The sequence below is a fragment of the Sceloporus occidentalis genome, unplaced genomic scaffold (assembly GCF_023333645.1).
Source record: "Sceloporus occidentalis isolate IW3139 unplaced genomic scaffold, rSceOcc1.0.p SCAF_9, whole genome shotgun sequence".
In the NCBI taxonomy this organism is placed as follows: Eukaryota; Metazoa; Chordata; class Lepidosauria; order Squamata; family Phrynosomatidae; genus Sceloporus; species Sceloporus occidentalis.
The window spans coordinates 12,516,705-12,533,941 of record NW_028316989.1 but is presented as its reverse complement, the minus strand read 5'-3'; the positions used below and the strand labels follow the sequence as shown (position 1 = coordinate 12,533,941).

General features: G+C 45.2%; 1 protein-coding gene across 1 annotated transcript; it reads left to right on the top strand.

The window, feature by feature from the left end:
- Positions 1–718: 718 nt before the first annotated feature.
- Positions 719–16,044, top strand: LOC149306921 (uncharacterized). Its single transcript, XM_089538229.1, has 8 exons — positions 719–776; positions 3,194–3,415; positions 3,545–3,667; positions 4,826–8,783; positions 10,985–11,212; positions 12,842–12,998; positions 14,052–14,181; positions 14,718–16,044. The coding sequence occupies exons 1-8, from the start codon at positions 719–721 to the stop codon at positions 14,867–14,869; spliced, it is 5,028 nt and encodes a 1,675-aa protein (XP_089394355.1). The 3' UTR covers positions 14,870–16,044.
- Positions 16,045–17,237: the final 1,193 nt, after the last annotated feature.

Genomic DNA, 17,237 nt, shown 5'->3' with positions numbered 1-17,237 from the left:
GTATCATAGAATCACAGAGTTGGAAGAGACTGCAAGGGCCATTCAGTCCAACCCCATTCTGCCATGCAGGAATTCTCAATCAAAGCATCCCCGACAGATGGCCATCCAGCCTCTGTTTAGGAGGAAAGGAGACTCCACTACACTCCAAGGAAGGAGTGTGTTCCATTGTCAAACAGCCCTTACTGTCAGGAAGTCCCTCCTAATGTTAGGCTTGCCTTAGGGTCGCTGCAAATCAGAAACAACAACCAAACCTTCAGTCCCAGTTTTGGGGGAAAGGCAGGATATAAGTGAATAATCAACAACAACCAAAATTGTTATGCTGTGCATACTTCCAGACAAGGTTTTTCTTATCCCATTCAGAGAGTTTGACATCCAGTTATATCTTTGCCAGTCAACTCTGTGTAATCCAAGCCACCTTGAATCTCAGGGAAAGCAAAAGTGCAGACAGGACCGGTTCGTATTACTTTCTCCACTTCTCCCCTCCTCTTCTTCCATGCCACTATCTTCCAATTGGTGGATCCTTTCCCTTGTCTCTCTTTTTCTTTGGACCATGCTGAAATGCGCTACTCCAGGCCTTAAAAACTCTTCATCAAGTATGTATTTCCCTACTCCTCACTTGCAAAGCAAGATTTGCAAATGCTTCTGATCAAGATAGAGGAGAATCCTCTGTCGCCCGCATGAACAGACAGCTAGCTGCGCTCTTGCATTGAAAGGCAAGATGGAGGACAGCGTTCTTGCATCCTTGCTTTTGGTGGCTGGACTACTAAGAGTAGCTGGTGAGTAAAGTTTTTGCCACTTTGTTCTATGTTCACCTACTTGGTCTTCCCATTTTTCTGTATGATGCATTTACAAAGAAGGAAAGATTCAGATGAAACAGAGTTTTTCTCCTGTGGTTGACTTCAGGGGGGAAATTAACTTGACCACTAAAATTCTGCAAGTTGTAGTCTTAAAAAAGGGGGAACTTTTCCCATACTCAACTTCCTTTGTATTTCTCCTGTGACTACATTCCCGTAACTCAGCACCTGATTTTATTGTTTTCTTAAAAAATGACTTTATATGCATTATTTTACTTGGCCTCAATTAGTTTCCCCATCTGCAGTTAACAGCTGCAGACATAATCCAAAGGGGAAGCTATGCCCCAATGACCTGAACTCCTGATCCTCGGTTATGCTTTCGGCCAAGGTTTTACGGCTCTGGAGGTGGGAGGGCTTGCCAGTCTGCGGATTTTGGAAGCTGGCGCTTGACCTCCGCTTAAGTCCTTTGCATAATACATGGATTCTGCTGGCCCTTCTTAATGGCATCCATCTGGGTTTGTGACGGCTCAAAAGCAAAGCCTTGGCAAAATATATTGAAGGACTTTTCCTCATCGCACCATTTAGCCTATTGTAGGGATTGAGGCGAAGATAATGGTGGAGATAGTCTGAGGAAGTCCTAGTTCAGGATTCTGTAGGACATGGCAGCCAAATCAATGTCAAAGTGCATTATTTCAACAGTGTAAATGCACTCTCAGCCTGTGCCTAGTTCTGCTCGTGGTACTGCATTTATTGTTGGTACTGCATTTATTTTTCATTTTTATTTATGATCCTTTTTAAATCAGCCACTAGCGCAGGTTCCCTGGTTGCTGCAGAGTCTGTAAAAAATACAAAGTGTGTCAACTATATACTAAAGCAATGACAGATGAGCGTACGCATGGTTGACTTTGGACCTTGTGGATGACACAAAGCAGCCCTAAACCAACTCCATGTGCCCATTTAAACCAGATTTAAAACCATGTTGGGTCTCCATGGCAGGGAAAAGAAATCTGGTCGATGCTTGGAACAGGAGCATTGTTGTCTGTGATGGTTTCCCACAGCAGCATTGTCAAGATCGGTTTTCTTTAAAGGAGCCTACTACTTGATTGTGTTACTGCAGAGGGGAAAAATTTACTGGAATGGCCCTGATGATTGTTAGGGCATGATCTAATTAAGTTTTTGATGAGCAGGCTTTGGACGCTGGGCATTTGACATCCTGCAGTGTATTTGACATAAATGTATGTCTTAGCTCTTTCTGTTCGTTAAGGTTTTGTTCTGATGTTTGCCTTCAGGGCAGAGGTGGGCAACTTGTGATCCTCCAGATGTCATTGCAGATCCCATCAGCCCTAGCCAGCGTGGCTAATAGCAAAAGGTTTATGGGAGTTGGTGTCCATTGAGAGCTAAAGGACTGCAAGTGGCCCAACTCTGCTATATTGGGTGGGGGCACTTCCCACATAGTCATGGTGGATCTGGCTAAATGTAGGACTTGACATCCAAGGTGAGACCCTAGAAGAGCAGTTCTCAACCTGTGGATCACGACCCCTTGGGGGCTGAACGACCCTTTCACAGGGGTCGCCTAAGACTATTGGAAAACATATTTCCGATGGTTTTAGGAACCAACACACCGCAATGTTATGGTTGGGGGTCACCACAACATGAGGAACTGTATTAAAGGGTCACAGCATTAGGAAGGCTGAAAACCACTGCCCTAGAAGCTAAGTGCCCTTCAAATAGGGAAGCTGGCAAGGTAAAGTGTTATAGCCTGGATTCAAATGAAGAGTAAGGAAGTGTCACATCCAAACTCTGAATGGTAAAATTAAAAAGTCTGATGAACTTGAAAGATATGCACATGTTTATTTTGATGGCTGTTAATCTGAGAAGCCATCTCATTTTTTGAGCTGTGGATCATGGACCACACCTGGATCCTCACCCACTCAAAAATGAAAAATTTTCTTAATTTTATTTATATCGTATGGCCATGTTTAGATATTGATATGAGCTGGGGGAAATTGGAAGGAAAAGAGGCAGGACCTGTGTGTCTGCAGTATTTGGAGGTACCTACATTTCTGTTATTGCAGTCACTTAAAATTTCAATTGAGCCTTTAGAAAACAACAACAACGATGGCAGAAAAACTAAGCAATAACCTACTGAGCCTAAATATCCAAAAGGCATAAGATTACATCTGATCATGGACGCAAAACACATTAGCCCTGTTTAGTACTTGGATGGGAGACCATCAATGAATACCAGGCTCTTTCAGAGGAAGGAGCTGGCAAAACAACTTCTGAGCCTTCCTTGCCTGAGAAAACCCTCTGAAATTTATGGGGCCACCATACGTCGACAGACGACATGAAGGTGCAATACACCGACACTAACCCATTGTTTTTTCCCCTCCTTTTAGTTGCCTCCAAGAGTGAACCTTGGTCTGGTGACTCAGACGATCAAAGCTTTCTTGAAGAAGACCTGGTGACCACCAAGAACCACCTGGTTTCAACAAGAGAAGATCACATAGATGAAGTGACCCTCCAGCTTGAGAGCTTGACTTCTGATCTTGCTAACAAGGGCATTCCTCACTTGCATGACCGCCAAAGAACAGGGGCTCAAAGCACCTCAGATAATGGAGGTCAGGAGCTTACAGCTGTAACTGGAGAGCTTGAGAGCACTGAGCCATCCTTCGCAGATAGAGCCCTTTTAGGACATCAAACTGATGGTCTGGTCACAATCTGGCCCCTGTTCACCACTGGTTTCTCAGCATCAAAATCCATCAGCGTCCAGCAAAAACATTTGACAACACTTCTCTCTACTGAAGAAAGAGTGAGTAATGATACAACACAGGAACTCAACCTGAATGAGGATCTGTCCACCTTAACTCCAGGTAAGGCAGAAGGGATGGACCCATTTATAACCACACTTTTTGATGCAGAATCCTTGGAAAGCACTGGACAAAGGGTGACATTACCCACCATCCTCTCTCTGGGGACAGTGACATCTGGACCTATCCGCATATACGCTTTGAGCAAGAGCGGAACTGAACCAGAAAGGCATTTTATTGAAACTATATCAACTCCTGGGAAAGAATTAGTAACAGCTATCCCTGAAACTAGTCAACAGTCACAAATTACAGGTCAACGAACCAAGCTGGATAGCCAAACTTCTGATGCCACCAGAAGTCCAGGGACCCTGACGGTGGCACAGAACACATCTGTTAAGAGTAACTCTGCGCATATATTTCAAGAAATGCTTTTTGAGAAAAATGCTGCAACTATTCCCAGGACAGAGATGGAGCAGCATTATACCTCCTCAGCTTCCTCTCCACAAGGAGAGATGACAGGACATGAAACAACAGAGATGAAAATGGCTGAAAAGCCTACACTCCTGACTCCGGCTCAAAGCAATACTCGCCCTTTCCCACCCTTTACAACCGCAGAAACCCTCTCTTCAGCATCTTTGCTTCAGTCTTCCAAGGCAAAGTACATCAGCCAAAGCTTTCAGCCCAGACTTCTCTTTCCATCCCAGCCCCCTATTTTCAAGAAATCCAGCAAAACAGGGGAGCTTCTTCTTGAAGGAATGAACTCTAATTTGCACCATGCAGTTGACCACCAGACAACCACACAGACATCTCTTTTCAAACCATCCGAAACTGCAAGGAGAGCATCATCTCCTCTAGCCAATCTGCAAGAAACCATCACTGAAGATCACCCAGCTCCATCTCTCCTGCCCCATTCTATGCCTCAACCACCAAGCATTCCTCCCTCAGTTTATGGCAAGACACAGGCAAGCAAAACCGGCACTTTTTCACTAGCCAACTCAACATCATCTTATGCTAGAACTATAATGTCAAACTTGGGAGCCTCTTTCCATGTCAGTCCACCATCACCAGACAAGTCTGTATCTGCTAGGCACAGCACACAAGGGATATCTGAGTTCCAGCAGCCCTACATACTTTCGACTGTCCACGGAAAGCAAACATCTCCCAATGCATTTGTTCCATCTCGTTTGGGTTCAGAACCCTTGCCCGCCTTTTCTGCTCCAGTTCCTATCAAACCACAAGCACCTGGTAGCCATGTTGCATCAAATAGACCAGACCTACCTCCTCCTTCTCAGACTGAACCTCAGGATGAATCAGATCTATCAGAGGTGACTGTAGCTCTCACTAAGACAACAGCACCAAACAATTTTGCCTCTCCACATGCTGGGCTAAACACATCAGCTGAGGCTCAGTCAGCCTCTTCCAGCCTCAGACCACCAACTCTTACAAAAGGGGAACAGGTAGAATTAAATACTCTTGTGCCATCTCAGGTCAGTGGGAGAATGCTCAGCAACGCTGTCTCTTTTCGTACCATTCCTGCTTCTTCTCATGTGGAGCTGGGTGTGCCAGGGACAACATCTGTTGCTGGCCTAGAGAACCCAAGCCCTTCTTTCCTTGATCCAACCAAAATGAAACTCTCACCAACTGTCTCTGTCTCTTTTTATGCTAAGACACCTTCTCTGCCTGGCCAAGTTCAAACCAACTCCCAACCATCCAGCACCAACCCTGCTCATGATGAGCAGCAACTAAGCACCTTGGAAGTGAAGGCGTCATCTCATGCCAAATCTCAAGCGCCAGGTGGTTCTGCCTCTTTTATGGATGAGTCCCATCTTCTTGTCTCATCTACTCTTGCCAAGGCCATGACAGAGACAAACAGGACTACAGTCGAAGGAAGAGTTGATGCTGAACCACATGCGACAGGTACTTTGCTCTTAACTACTTCTAGAAATAATTCACTAGCTTCCTCTTCTACTACTGTCATGGCACACTTGCTCGATTCATCTGCTAACCCAGGAGTCTCACCGTTGACCCAGAATGAGACTCGGACACCAAACACATCTTCTTCTCCCCTCCTCCACCTCCCTTCATTTAATATAGCTCTCCTTGGCAACCCCAAACTACAAGCATCCAGCACCTTTGCTATTGTCCACACTGAACCCCAGTTGTTAGATGAATCCACTTCTGTAGCTGCTGCAGCCCAGACGCCAAATGTATTCACAGGTACAGCTATCTCTCCTGGTTTACAGCCTCAAGCTACACCTCTTCTGTCTGTGGTGCTTCGCACTGCAGAGGAAAAGAGTGATAGAAAAGCCTCTTCCCAAACAAGCCCTCCAACATCACAGGCTGGAATTTATAGGACGTCTCTGCCAAGTGTTTCTACTTCTGTCTCCTTAGAGGAAAGTCCTCCCACTTTTGCCAGTACAGCTTCTCCTACCGGTCATCACAGCACAGTGAACTTTTCTCTTCCGACCTCAGCTCACATGGAGGAAGATGCCATGCTCAGCACCAGGACAATGTCAACAGTGGCTGTGTCTAGTGCTCAGGACCTTCCACAAAGGTTCCTTGGGCTCACCCAGCATCTCAACCGATCAGGTGACCTTGGTGCGTCAAGTCTTGACTCTTTTGTGGTGAATGGCATCCTTGGAACATCACCTTCCCTTCAATACTTGTCCCTCCTGGTCCGGAACGCTGAAAACATGGTGTGCTTGCAGAGCATGCAAAACACCACTCCATTTTCTGAAGAACTTAATACCGATGGGCATGGCATTGCTTCTGCCCAGGAAGCTCTGCCTTTGTCTTCTGCATTTGGTTTGTCCCACCTCGGAGCTTCAAGCTTGATACAAATGAGCCCATCCAGCGTCATTCTGGTTAAACCTGTGTTTGTGTTTCTACCAGCTGAAACACCAAAGGTTCCTCCATCATCCTCTATGGAGAAGGAATGGGACCGGGAAACTAGTCTCACATTTTCTCACAGGGCTGTTTTGGGTTTAGCTCCTTATGCCGGCAACCAGGAGCAACAACTGGAAACCAGTCCAACTGTGTCCACCATTTGGCATTTAATAAGGACAAAATTGCTTTCCTCTCAGGCCTTTTCACTGGCTAAGCAAAATATTTCTCAGCCACCCCTCAGTGCTGTACCAAAAACTACAGAAACCAGGTCTGACAGCTTGATAGCTAACCCATTCCCCCAACAGCTGCGGGAAACTAGCACCAGAGCTAAGTATTTGGGGACCCCAAACCAGAACAATGGGATTCAGTCCTCCACTCTTGATTCCCCAAAGGTGGAATGGAATTATCCAGTTTCACTATCTGTTGTAACTGCTGCTGATCATCACCATATCTCAGATGCTTCAACTGCCATGGTGCCTATCCTGGAAAGACCCAAAATGTTACCACTCTCAACAGAACTGGTGAACATCCCCCCCAAGACTTCCCCTTTTCCCTCCATGGTTGAACCTTCTCAGATGCTGAGAAGGTCCCTTGAGACATCCAGGCCTGTAGATAATCCTCCACTGAGTATGATGCTAATGCTTCACACTGAAGATCATCCTCATGGTTCAGTGACCCCCATTACTCCTGTAAGTAAAAACCCTGAAGCGTCCTTGAATGCGTCTTCATCTGGGAACATGAAACTGCCATTAGAGGTGGGACATCTCACTCCTACAAGCCTTACATCACATAGCTCCTTGAGCACCGAGTTGCTTGGAAAGGAGCTGCTTCTGACTCCTTTGGAAGTTCAATATGTACCCAATGAGATGTCAAGTTCCCCATCACTCCCAAATGGAAAAGAACAGAAAGTCTCAATATCCTCAAATGACTCCTACTCAGAAGCAGTGGTTGCATTTCCTGTGGCCACAGAAACTTTTTCCTATCCAACTAGCACCTTCTTCTCCAAGCTTTTCCAGTTTCATCCCATCTCTCCCAAGCCTCCCATGGCAAACAAGAACCCAAGGACTCTACCTTCACCTTCGGCCTTAGTCTTAGCAGATCCTCCATCACACACAACCCTTTCTGGGAAACCAGTTGAAGATCTCACGAATCATCAGGTGCCTTCTGGACAGATGTCTTCACAGATGTCAATGCATTCCTACTTTGCCAAATCAGTGATGAAATATGATCCAACTACTCACCAGAGGACCTCTCTTTCAAGCAGAGGAGGAGGGCCAGAACCAAGAGTGAGTACTGGAGAAACCAATCTGAGTGCAAGAGGCAATGATGATCATCATCAAATGGAAGCAATTCACATTTTGCCAGCTCTGTCTGACACAGATCCTGGGCACCCCTCCATGTGGATGGTTCCCACAGACTTCAGATCAACCTCAATCTCACCAGTTGACACTGCAGGGCCTGTAGGTTTTCAGAGTTTGTTTCAGAAGTTACCACCACATGCTGTTCTTGGAGATGCGTCACTTTCACATCTTCAAGACGCAACTGCTTTGCCTGTGAGTGGAGGAGCTTCTGTTATGGAAACATCGCATCAAGGTTTGAAGAGGGGGCTGCAGCCTACAGTAAGTGGAACAAATAAAGAAGGATTTTCATCACCATCACCTAGGCAGGATCAGCATCCTAAACACAGGACAGGAGGCATTGTAGGGACTGCAGATGAATTTCTGGTTAGATCTAGTCCTCATCTAGAGCAAGCAAGCTTAGAAGGTGAACATCTGGAAGGGTCCATATTACTGGATGATAAATGGACACAGGATGTTGCCTTGCTAGCTCCCTCCCCAGTGTTTTCGACTATTCTCAGTGCACCAGGATTGACCACATTATCCTCTGAAGTTGAGGGACTTGGTGGTAGAAATCAGAGACAGAGATCCCATTTTGACAATCTGCCACTACACATCTCTGAGAGCTTTCCACATCTTCAAACCCAGGCCCAGCCAACCCCAGGGACCTTTGAAATTACCTCTAATATCCAAACTGATGGAGACTTCTTAGCAGATGCTGTTAGCAGCCCTGGTGCTATCAGTGAGTTGAGCTCATATGCATCTGGGGAGCAGGCTGCCTTCACAAGCGATCCTACAGGAGAAGGAAATGATGGAGAAAGAGAAGAAGATGATGATGAAAGAGACGATCATTCGGTAGCTGACCTGCCACCATGGGACTCTGATTCTAGTTGGTTAGATTGGAGAGCACAGCACCGCCGGAGACTGATGCGCTCAGATGATGTTTTCTTAGATGGGTAACTATTAGGAATGGGAAGTGTTTTGGACTTCGGAGGTTGTTGGACTCCATCTCCCAGCATTCCACACCAGTGGGTTTACTAGCTAGTGTTGCGTAGAGTTGCAGTCCTTCAATATCTGGTGGCCCAAGTAATCCCTGTGTGTTTTTGCGTATAGAAATCAGAAACACCGCCGTATTCACCTGGAGATCAGTATGCAAAGGGATCTTGTAGCACCTTTGAGACTGAGTGAAAGATGTTGTACCATAAACATTTGTAGACTTGGTCTACTTCCTCAGATGCATAGATGTATCTGAGGAAGTAGACCAGGTCTACAAAGCTTATGCTACAATCTCTTTTACTCAGAGATGCTACATAATGTGTGTGTGTCTTTATGCCCTCAAGTCACCTGTTGATTTATAGCAACCCCATGGCTTTTATAGGGTTTTCTTAGGCAAGAAATCCTCAGAAGTGGTTTGCCATTGCTCCATTTAAGTCAGTGGTTCCCAACCTTCCTAATGCTGCGACCCCTTAATACAGTTCCTCATGTTGTGGTGACCCAAACCCATGAAATTATTTTCATTGCTACTTCATAACTGTAATTAAATAGGTGTTTTCCAATGGTCTTAGGCGACCCCCATGAAAGGGTCATTCGACCCCCAAAGGGGTCCCGACCCACAGGTTGGGAACCACTGATCTAAGTACTAACCAAACCTGACCCAGCTTAGCTTCTGAGACCATACAGAATCTGTTGCCTTTGGGTTATTTAGGTTCCCGTGTATTATGGAGTGGGCATAAGAAGTAGAAAAAGATATTTCCTGGCAGCTTCAATGATGAACTCAATACAGGCTCATGTTACATTCTAAAATTCTGAATGTGAATTAAAATCTATTTCTCCCAAATGAGCTGCCTAGCTTTTTACATCTGGAACCGGGCCCTTGCTTTTGGAAGTCAATTGCATGTTGACCAAGGAGAAGGCCTTTTAGGTGATGGCACATTAATTATGAGGTTTCTTTGTCATGTGTAAGATAAAATGAAAGCAATGTGTCTAGACACTGAGATGTCTATGTTTTCTCCCTATGGGCAATGTGTATGTATGCATATGACAGCATATAATAAATAGCCTAAAAGACTAACAAAGAGCCTGCTCGTTCTCTTGTGTAAATACCCTGAGATTCCAATACTTAAAGAGAGTTTAAGTTGATGCTAACTCAGTTTGGATTTTACTGCTGGTCACAAGCTGGATGCCCAGGATACCCAAAGGAGGGCGACTAAAATGGTGAAGGGTCTGGAAACCATGTCCTATGAGGATCGACTTAGGGAGTTGGGGATGTTTAGCCTGCAGGGACGTAGCCAAGGGGGGGGGGGGATCTTGGGGTCCAGACCCCCCCTTCCATTAGAAAAATGAATGGTGTGTGCTGCTGCGCCGCTGCACCCAAGCCCCATTATAATGGTGGCACTTAGTCTGGACCCCCCCTTCCTAAAATCCTGGCTACGTCCCTGTAGCCTGGAGAAAAGAAGGTTAAGAGGTGATATGATAGCCCTGTTTAAATATTTGAAGGGATGTCATGTTGAGGAGGGAGCAAGCTTGTTTTCTGCTGCTCCAGAGAACAGGACCCAGAGCAATGGATGCAAGCTACAGGAAAAGAGATTCCACCTCAACATTAGGAGGAACTTCCTGACAGTAAGGGCTGTTCGACAGTGGAACAAACTCCCTCGGAGTGTAGTGGAGTCTCCTTCCTTGGAGGTCTTTAAGCAGAGGTTAGATGGCCATCTGTCGGGGATGCTTTGATTTGGATTTCCTGCATGGCAGAATGGGGTTGGACTGGATGGCCCTTGTGGTCTCTTCCAACTCTACGATTCTATGATAAAAGGGATCTTCAAACAGATACTGATTATGAAGTCAAAAGCTTTCATGGCCAGCATCCATCGTTTTTTGTGGGTTTTTCAGGCTATGCGACCATGTTCTAGAACAGTTCTCTGAAGATGCCAGCCACAGATGCAGGCGAAAAGTCAGGAATAAACTCTTCTAGAACATGGCCATATAGCCCGAAAAACCCACAAAAAAAAACTATAGATACTATTAGCCGGCAAATGGCAAAGCACCCTCAATCCCTCAGCCTAAAGAGACACAGGTGGGGAACCATGGCTGTTTCAACGTCCCATCAGTTTTGCCTCCCTGAATTCCTCTCACTTTCTCAATCTCTCGACTTCTCTCACAGTTTGGCAGTAGTGTCCGACGATGCCTGTAGCTCTGGTAACTACACCACAGAAATGAGACTCCAGCCTGCAGGTAGGGGAAAGACTCCATCTTCTCCTGACAGTTTCCTGGCCCGGATTGTTCTTCGCGACGATGGAAGCCGCCCAACCCTGAGTGTCAAGTCGTGTTGTGTGACTCCCACCTCCAGGCCAACAAATCTAGAGGATGCCTCCTGCTGCCTTTTTCCCAGGTGAGGAAATTTGGACACGGTTGCATCTACAATGCAGAAATAATGCAGTTTGACACCATTTTAACTGCCATGTCTCCATCCTACAGAATCTTAGGATTTAGAGTTTGGTGAGGCAAAGAAAACCGGAGACTTTGTCAGTCCCAGAATAGGATGGAGAGCTACAGCACTTATAGTGGTGTCAAACTGCATTATTTCGACACTGTAGATGCATTCCAGGCTGAGGGATGTTTGGAGGTGGCATCCTATCTTGGGTGATAGCGTTTAGTACCTTTGATCACTCTTTTAAAGTTCAGACTAAAACCCAGAGCAGATTCACTGCCCAACTAATATGGATAGCCACCAGCATCGATGGGTTGTGAAGCTGGTGTGTGTTAAAATGGAATTCAGTACTTATGGTGATGGTTAGTTCTGATGAACTTTAAAGGAAGCATCCAAGGTGCTTCCTTTGGTTCTTTTTAAAGTCTTAACTAAAACCTAGAATGGAATCACTGATTTTAGAGCTGGGTTGAGGTAGAAATAGGTTGTGCCCTTTAAAACCTTTCCCCTTTCTCTGGGTTGCCAGTGACAGAGACTATCAAGGAAAGATGCCAATGGCATCCATCTGCCCATGGAAAAGCATGGGTCTTTGGATTTGGCTTTATATATTCAGTATGTGGTTGGTTGGAGTTCAGGAGCTCAGGAAGGGGTTCCTGTGTGCCATACAGGTTTATAGGTAAATCCGTTGCCTGGAGGAGAGAAGACTGAACAGTGATGGAATAGTCTTCTTCAAATATCTGAAGGAGCATCTGGAGGAAGAAGTCATTGACCTTGTTCTCTGCTGTTTCAGATGGTGGGGATCAAATCAATGACTTCAAATTTCAAAAAAAGAGATACTGACTAATTTTAGGAAGAAGATTCTTGGTGGTAAGAGCAGTTCAATAGTGGGAGGGAGGACCATGGAAGGTGGTGGACTTCCTCTTCATTGGAGTCCTTAAGCATAGGTTGGGTGACCACTTTTCAGGGATGTTTTAGCTCTTCCTTCCTAGACTGGTCCTTTGAGTCCCTTCCAACTCTATCACACTATGAATCATGTTAATGGAAAGGGAGCATTGATCCAATTTGATGCTTGTGGGATTATTTCACAGCCAGATCCCTCTTTATTTTAGCGTCAGGCAGCGATGACTGGCCAACACCAAGGGTCACCTCTGTGGTTTTTGTGACACAATCTGCATCATATGGACACTCGCCAACATCCGTCTGGGCCAGCTTAAAGAAGTCACCTTGGCTGTTTGCTCTTTTAAAAGGGTTTTAAAAGGGCAACGGAGCTCACTCCCCTTTCATAATCCAGTACAACGCTACTGATGCTTCCCTTTTTGGCACCATGTTGGGCAGCGTTTGACATATCCTTGATGGAAATGACACTACTGTTTAGTTCCTGAAGAAAGCTGCCTTAGCAAACGCCATAATCAATTCATGGTCAATCCAGCAGCAAGGTGGTAAAAAGTAATCATGGTCCTGCTGTAGCTTGGTATCAAAGACGTACTGCCCTTGCACTAGTAACTCTTTTGGATTCTCAACACTGGTTGACTTTCCAGTGTCTGGAACATTATGTCTTGATTTGGCTTTCATTGATGTTTCCCTCTCTTGAAGGTCGCTCGTGGAATGCAGACATATTCAGATCCACCAGAACAGCAAATCTGGAGTGGCCAACTTCACCATCCAGCTTTTTCAGATGGTCAACCATTCTGTGGCGTACCTGCACTGCGAACTCAGTGTCTGCCTGAGCCAGATGGCTGGGTGTGAACAGGTGAGACATGCAGTAGAAGGTGCCAACCCAAAGGATGGCATAGGAGGCTCCCAAGATGGCTGAGTGTCGAACAGTGGTTCCCAAACCTTGGTCTTTCAGGTGTCGTGGATTTCCATTCCCAGAATTTTTGACTGTTGGCCAAGTTGATGGCTTCTGGGAGATGAAGTCCAAAACACCTGAATGATCAAAGTTTGGGAATCATTGGTCTAGGAGATGGATTTAAAGTGCACCTCCAGGGTGGAAATATTCAGCTTGACACCACTTTACGTGCTGTAGATCCAAAAGGTTTTAGTGCAATTTTGGGAAAGAGAAGGAGATCCCTTTAAGGAAGGTATGACAACGAAGGGTCCATCTTTCTATACTGTAAAAATAAGAATAAGAAATTTTAAACTGCATCTCCAAGGTACAAATAATGCAGTTTGACACCACTTTAGCTGCATTTTTCACTGCAGAAATAATGCAGTTTGACACCACTATAACTGCCATGGCTCCATGCTATGGAATTCTGGGAACTGTGAAGCATTTAGCCTTCCCTTTCAGAGTGCTCTGGTGAAATGACAAACTACATATCCCAGAATTCCATAGCATTTGAACCATGGCAGTTAAGGTGGTGTCAATCTGGATTATTTCAGCAGTGTGTCTACCGATTTTAAGTGGTGTAGCACTATTCTATGGAATCCTGGGTTTTGTAGTTGTACAAGGTCTTTAGTCTTCTCTGCCAAAAGAGTGCTGGTGCCTCACAAAACTACAAATCCCAAGATTTCATAGGATGGAGCCATGACAGTTAAAGTGATGCCAAATTGCATTATTTCCACGGTGCCTTTTTTTTGCCCAAAAGTGGCTGGTGCCTTGCCAAAAACTAGAAATGTAGCTCAGAGCCACACGAAAAGCAGGCCCTTGAATCCATTGGTTATGCTGACTGGGGATAATGGGAATTGTATTCCAACACTTCTGGAAAGCATCAGGCCAAGGAAGGCTTGAAGAATATGAAATAACAATCCCAAAAGAAAAGTTTCACCTCTACACTGAATCCTCCATCTCTTTTCTTCCTAGAAGTGCTTAAAAAACATAGAGGCACCCTCCCAGCCCAGCGAGAGGAATGGTTATGAAACTCTCCACAATGTGATCTCCTTTGGTCCAGTCCTGAAAAGTGAAGCAGAATTCGCACCTGGACTGGCTGTAGGTAAGTCTCCAAAGCAAAGGGGGGGGGGGGGAGGAATTGTGTTTCTTGGAAGCCTCCAGGAGCAGAATATATTCACATGTATCTGTTTGTGTGTGTCTGAGCATTGGGCTACAACTCTGGAGACCAGGGTTATCCAGAGGTGACCCATTAAGTAACCCAAAAACCCCTTGTTGATGTGTGCCTTCAAGTCATTTTTGACTTACGTTCTTGGCAAGTTTCTTCAGAGCGAGTTTGCCCTTGCCTTCCTCTGAGGCTGAGTGTGTGTAACTTGCTCAAGATCACCATGGCTGAGTTGGGATTTGAACCCTGGTCTCCAGAGTTGTAGTCCAATGCTCAAACCATTACACCACTCTGGCTCACAGGTTCACCATAGGTCAGAAATGCCTTGAAGGCACATAACAAGAAGAACCACCATCACCACTTCCATGTATTGGGCAGTGGAGCTCCAACAATGAAGCTGGGCTTTTTCATCTCTAAGCTTTCAAGGACTGCAATACCTGTCCATGTTCTGAGGCTGACTTCTTTCCTCTTTCTAGGTTCTCCTCTGACCATGACGCTTCTGAGCTTCCTAGTCTCATTGACCGGAGCTGTTGGCTTAATGGCTACCATCATGGTTTTTTGGTTGCGTCGGAGGCGTCAGACAAAAATGGAGGCACCCCCGGCACCCCCAGGGAATGAATCCCCTTGAAGCCACCGAGCACCCATTCCAGTAGCCAAGAGACACCTTACCATGCTGTTGCTTGGGCAAATTGGGACCACTGCTTTCCCTGCTGAATGGCTTTTTAAATAGGGAAATTCCTCCAGTCTCTGCTTCTCTCTTTTTCTGCCTTCATCATGAAAGAGGCATAAGAACCACAGATGAGAGGTGGAGCAGCCTGCAGAATTTGGGAGGAAAGAGTAGAGAGAGTGGGAAGGAAGGAAGGAAGGAAGGAAGGAAGGAAGGAAGGAAGGAAGGAAGGAAGGAAGCCTTGAAAGGGTTTGGATGTGCAAAGAAACCCATATGAATTGCATATCCAGCCAGGGGACAGAATGGTGGAGATACAAAGAAAGAAAGCTCTATCCTTAGTGGTCTGTTAGCAGCGTCATTAAAGAAGGAAATCCCCAAAACTGACATGGATCAAGTATCTTTCTGTAATTATCTGTGGAGATTTGAGTGCTACATTGCTATTAAATGAAACCCTATATTGACCTGGCTATTTTTGCTGCAGCATGACACCTATTGACTTGAGGTCAAGGAATATCCATTGAAAATCCATCTTGGATTCATCAGGAGAGATCTTGCATTCATCAGGAGAGACCTTTTAGGACAGATGCTAGGAGGGCAGGAGAGGAAATAAGGGCAAATTGATCTTTTTTTGAAGTATGCGGAGGAAGTATGACCTTAACCGAAACTCCTCCCAGAATGGTGCCATCTCTATTGCTTGCTAAAATATTTCACCTGCAATAAGGAAAAAAATATGGGACAGACTCCTTGCAGTGTTGAATAGATTTCCTGTAGCTCTCGGAATATGATTCGTAAACTGCTACTCTCTTGCATGCATCCATTATTAGACTTTGACTTTGGCAACCTTCACTTATGCAAAGCCCTTCTGCCTTTTTGGATACTTTGTCTGTCGAGATGCAGAAATGTGGGATAGCCTGCCTGATTTGAGGTCCAGGGGTAGAGTACCTTAGCAAGTGAAGTTTACACTAAATGCTGGTTCCATTTCCCCTTTTGCTTTCTGGCCTTTAGTGACACTTTGGGGCTTTGCTCTGCATCAAAAGAGGCAGGAATTGCAGTAGTGGACTTTGGGACTCAGGTCCAATGAGGAGGACACCTCAATATGAAGATTGAGGCTTTCAATCCTGAAGGCACAGAACAAGAACAACCATCTATTGGGCAATGAAGATTGGTCATTCCAGATTTGATCCTTCCGATCGGTTCTCTGTGCTAGATTCATGGAAACATGTGGTATAATAAAGAAGATGTTGCCTCTGCATTTGAGTGAATTGCATTCTCCTTCATTTCTAACATATAGGCAATGAGCTTTGGGGGGCAAGGAGAGTTGGCACACATACTTTTTAGTTGTTTCCACTTCTGGGGTGAAGCACCACAATGAGAAGCTGACATGATATATGTGTGCACATGCATGCACATCTTATTTACGTACATGCATTTCCTTTTCCTTTTTGGAATGGAAGCCAGTGGAAGATGTGCAATGAATATAAATGCACCTACAAGGAAGGCGGGTGCTTTTGAAAGTAGATGCAAGAAATAGGAGAGTATGGGGAATGGCTACCTGAGACGGAAGTGCCCTGGCATCACCCTGGGACTTTCCATACAGCCAAAACCTATATGGAGTAGTGATGTGGGGTGTGGTGATGTAGGATCATGGTGGTGAGAATATTGCCCCACCAAATAGGAATCCTTCCCCAACTCATGAAGCTTTCCTTCAATGGAGCATTTGCAAATATACCGGATGATTCAAAAAGAATGGTCCAGAAGTAAAGCTGCTCTTATTTGTTTACCGTATATACTTGACTATAAGTCCACCTCGTGTATAAGTTGAGGGTAGGTTTTGGGTCCATCCCAACACTGTGATTCTATGGTCTAAGAAGAATTATTCACAAGAGCTCTTCCGCAAACCAGGTCCCAGCTGGTTTGGGGCTCAGCTTCATCTAAATATCATAACATTCCCTAGAGACTGAATGAGAAATGCCAATTTCAATCATGATGCTTAGGTTGCTAAGAGACGTTGTTTCTTTGTTTAACGTATTTATCGCCCCCCTTTCTGTCGATTTTCTGCGATGCTCCAAGTGGCTAACATAATCAATTTTGATTTGTTTTTTAGATGAAATAAACAGCAGTCAGAGAAAGCCAGAGAGAGGGAAAGAGAGAATGGTAGATGAAAAACATTGCCTGGCATTCGATATTGCAGTTAAGGATTCATAAAGTAGCAGGTATCTACACTAGAAATGAGGCAGACAGTTGATGCAGAGACATGGAAGATGCAGTCATCCCTCTGCATCCACAGATTCTGCATCTATGGATTCAATCATTTGTAGCTCTAATAAAT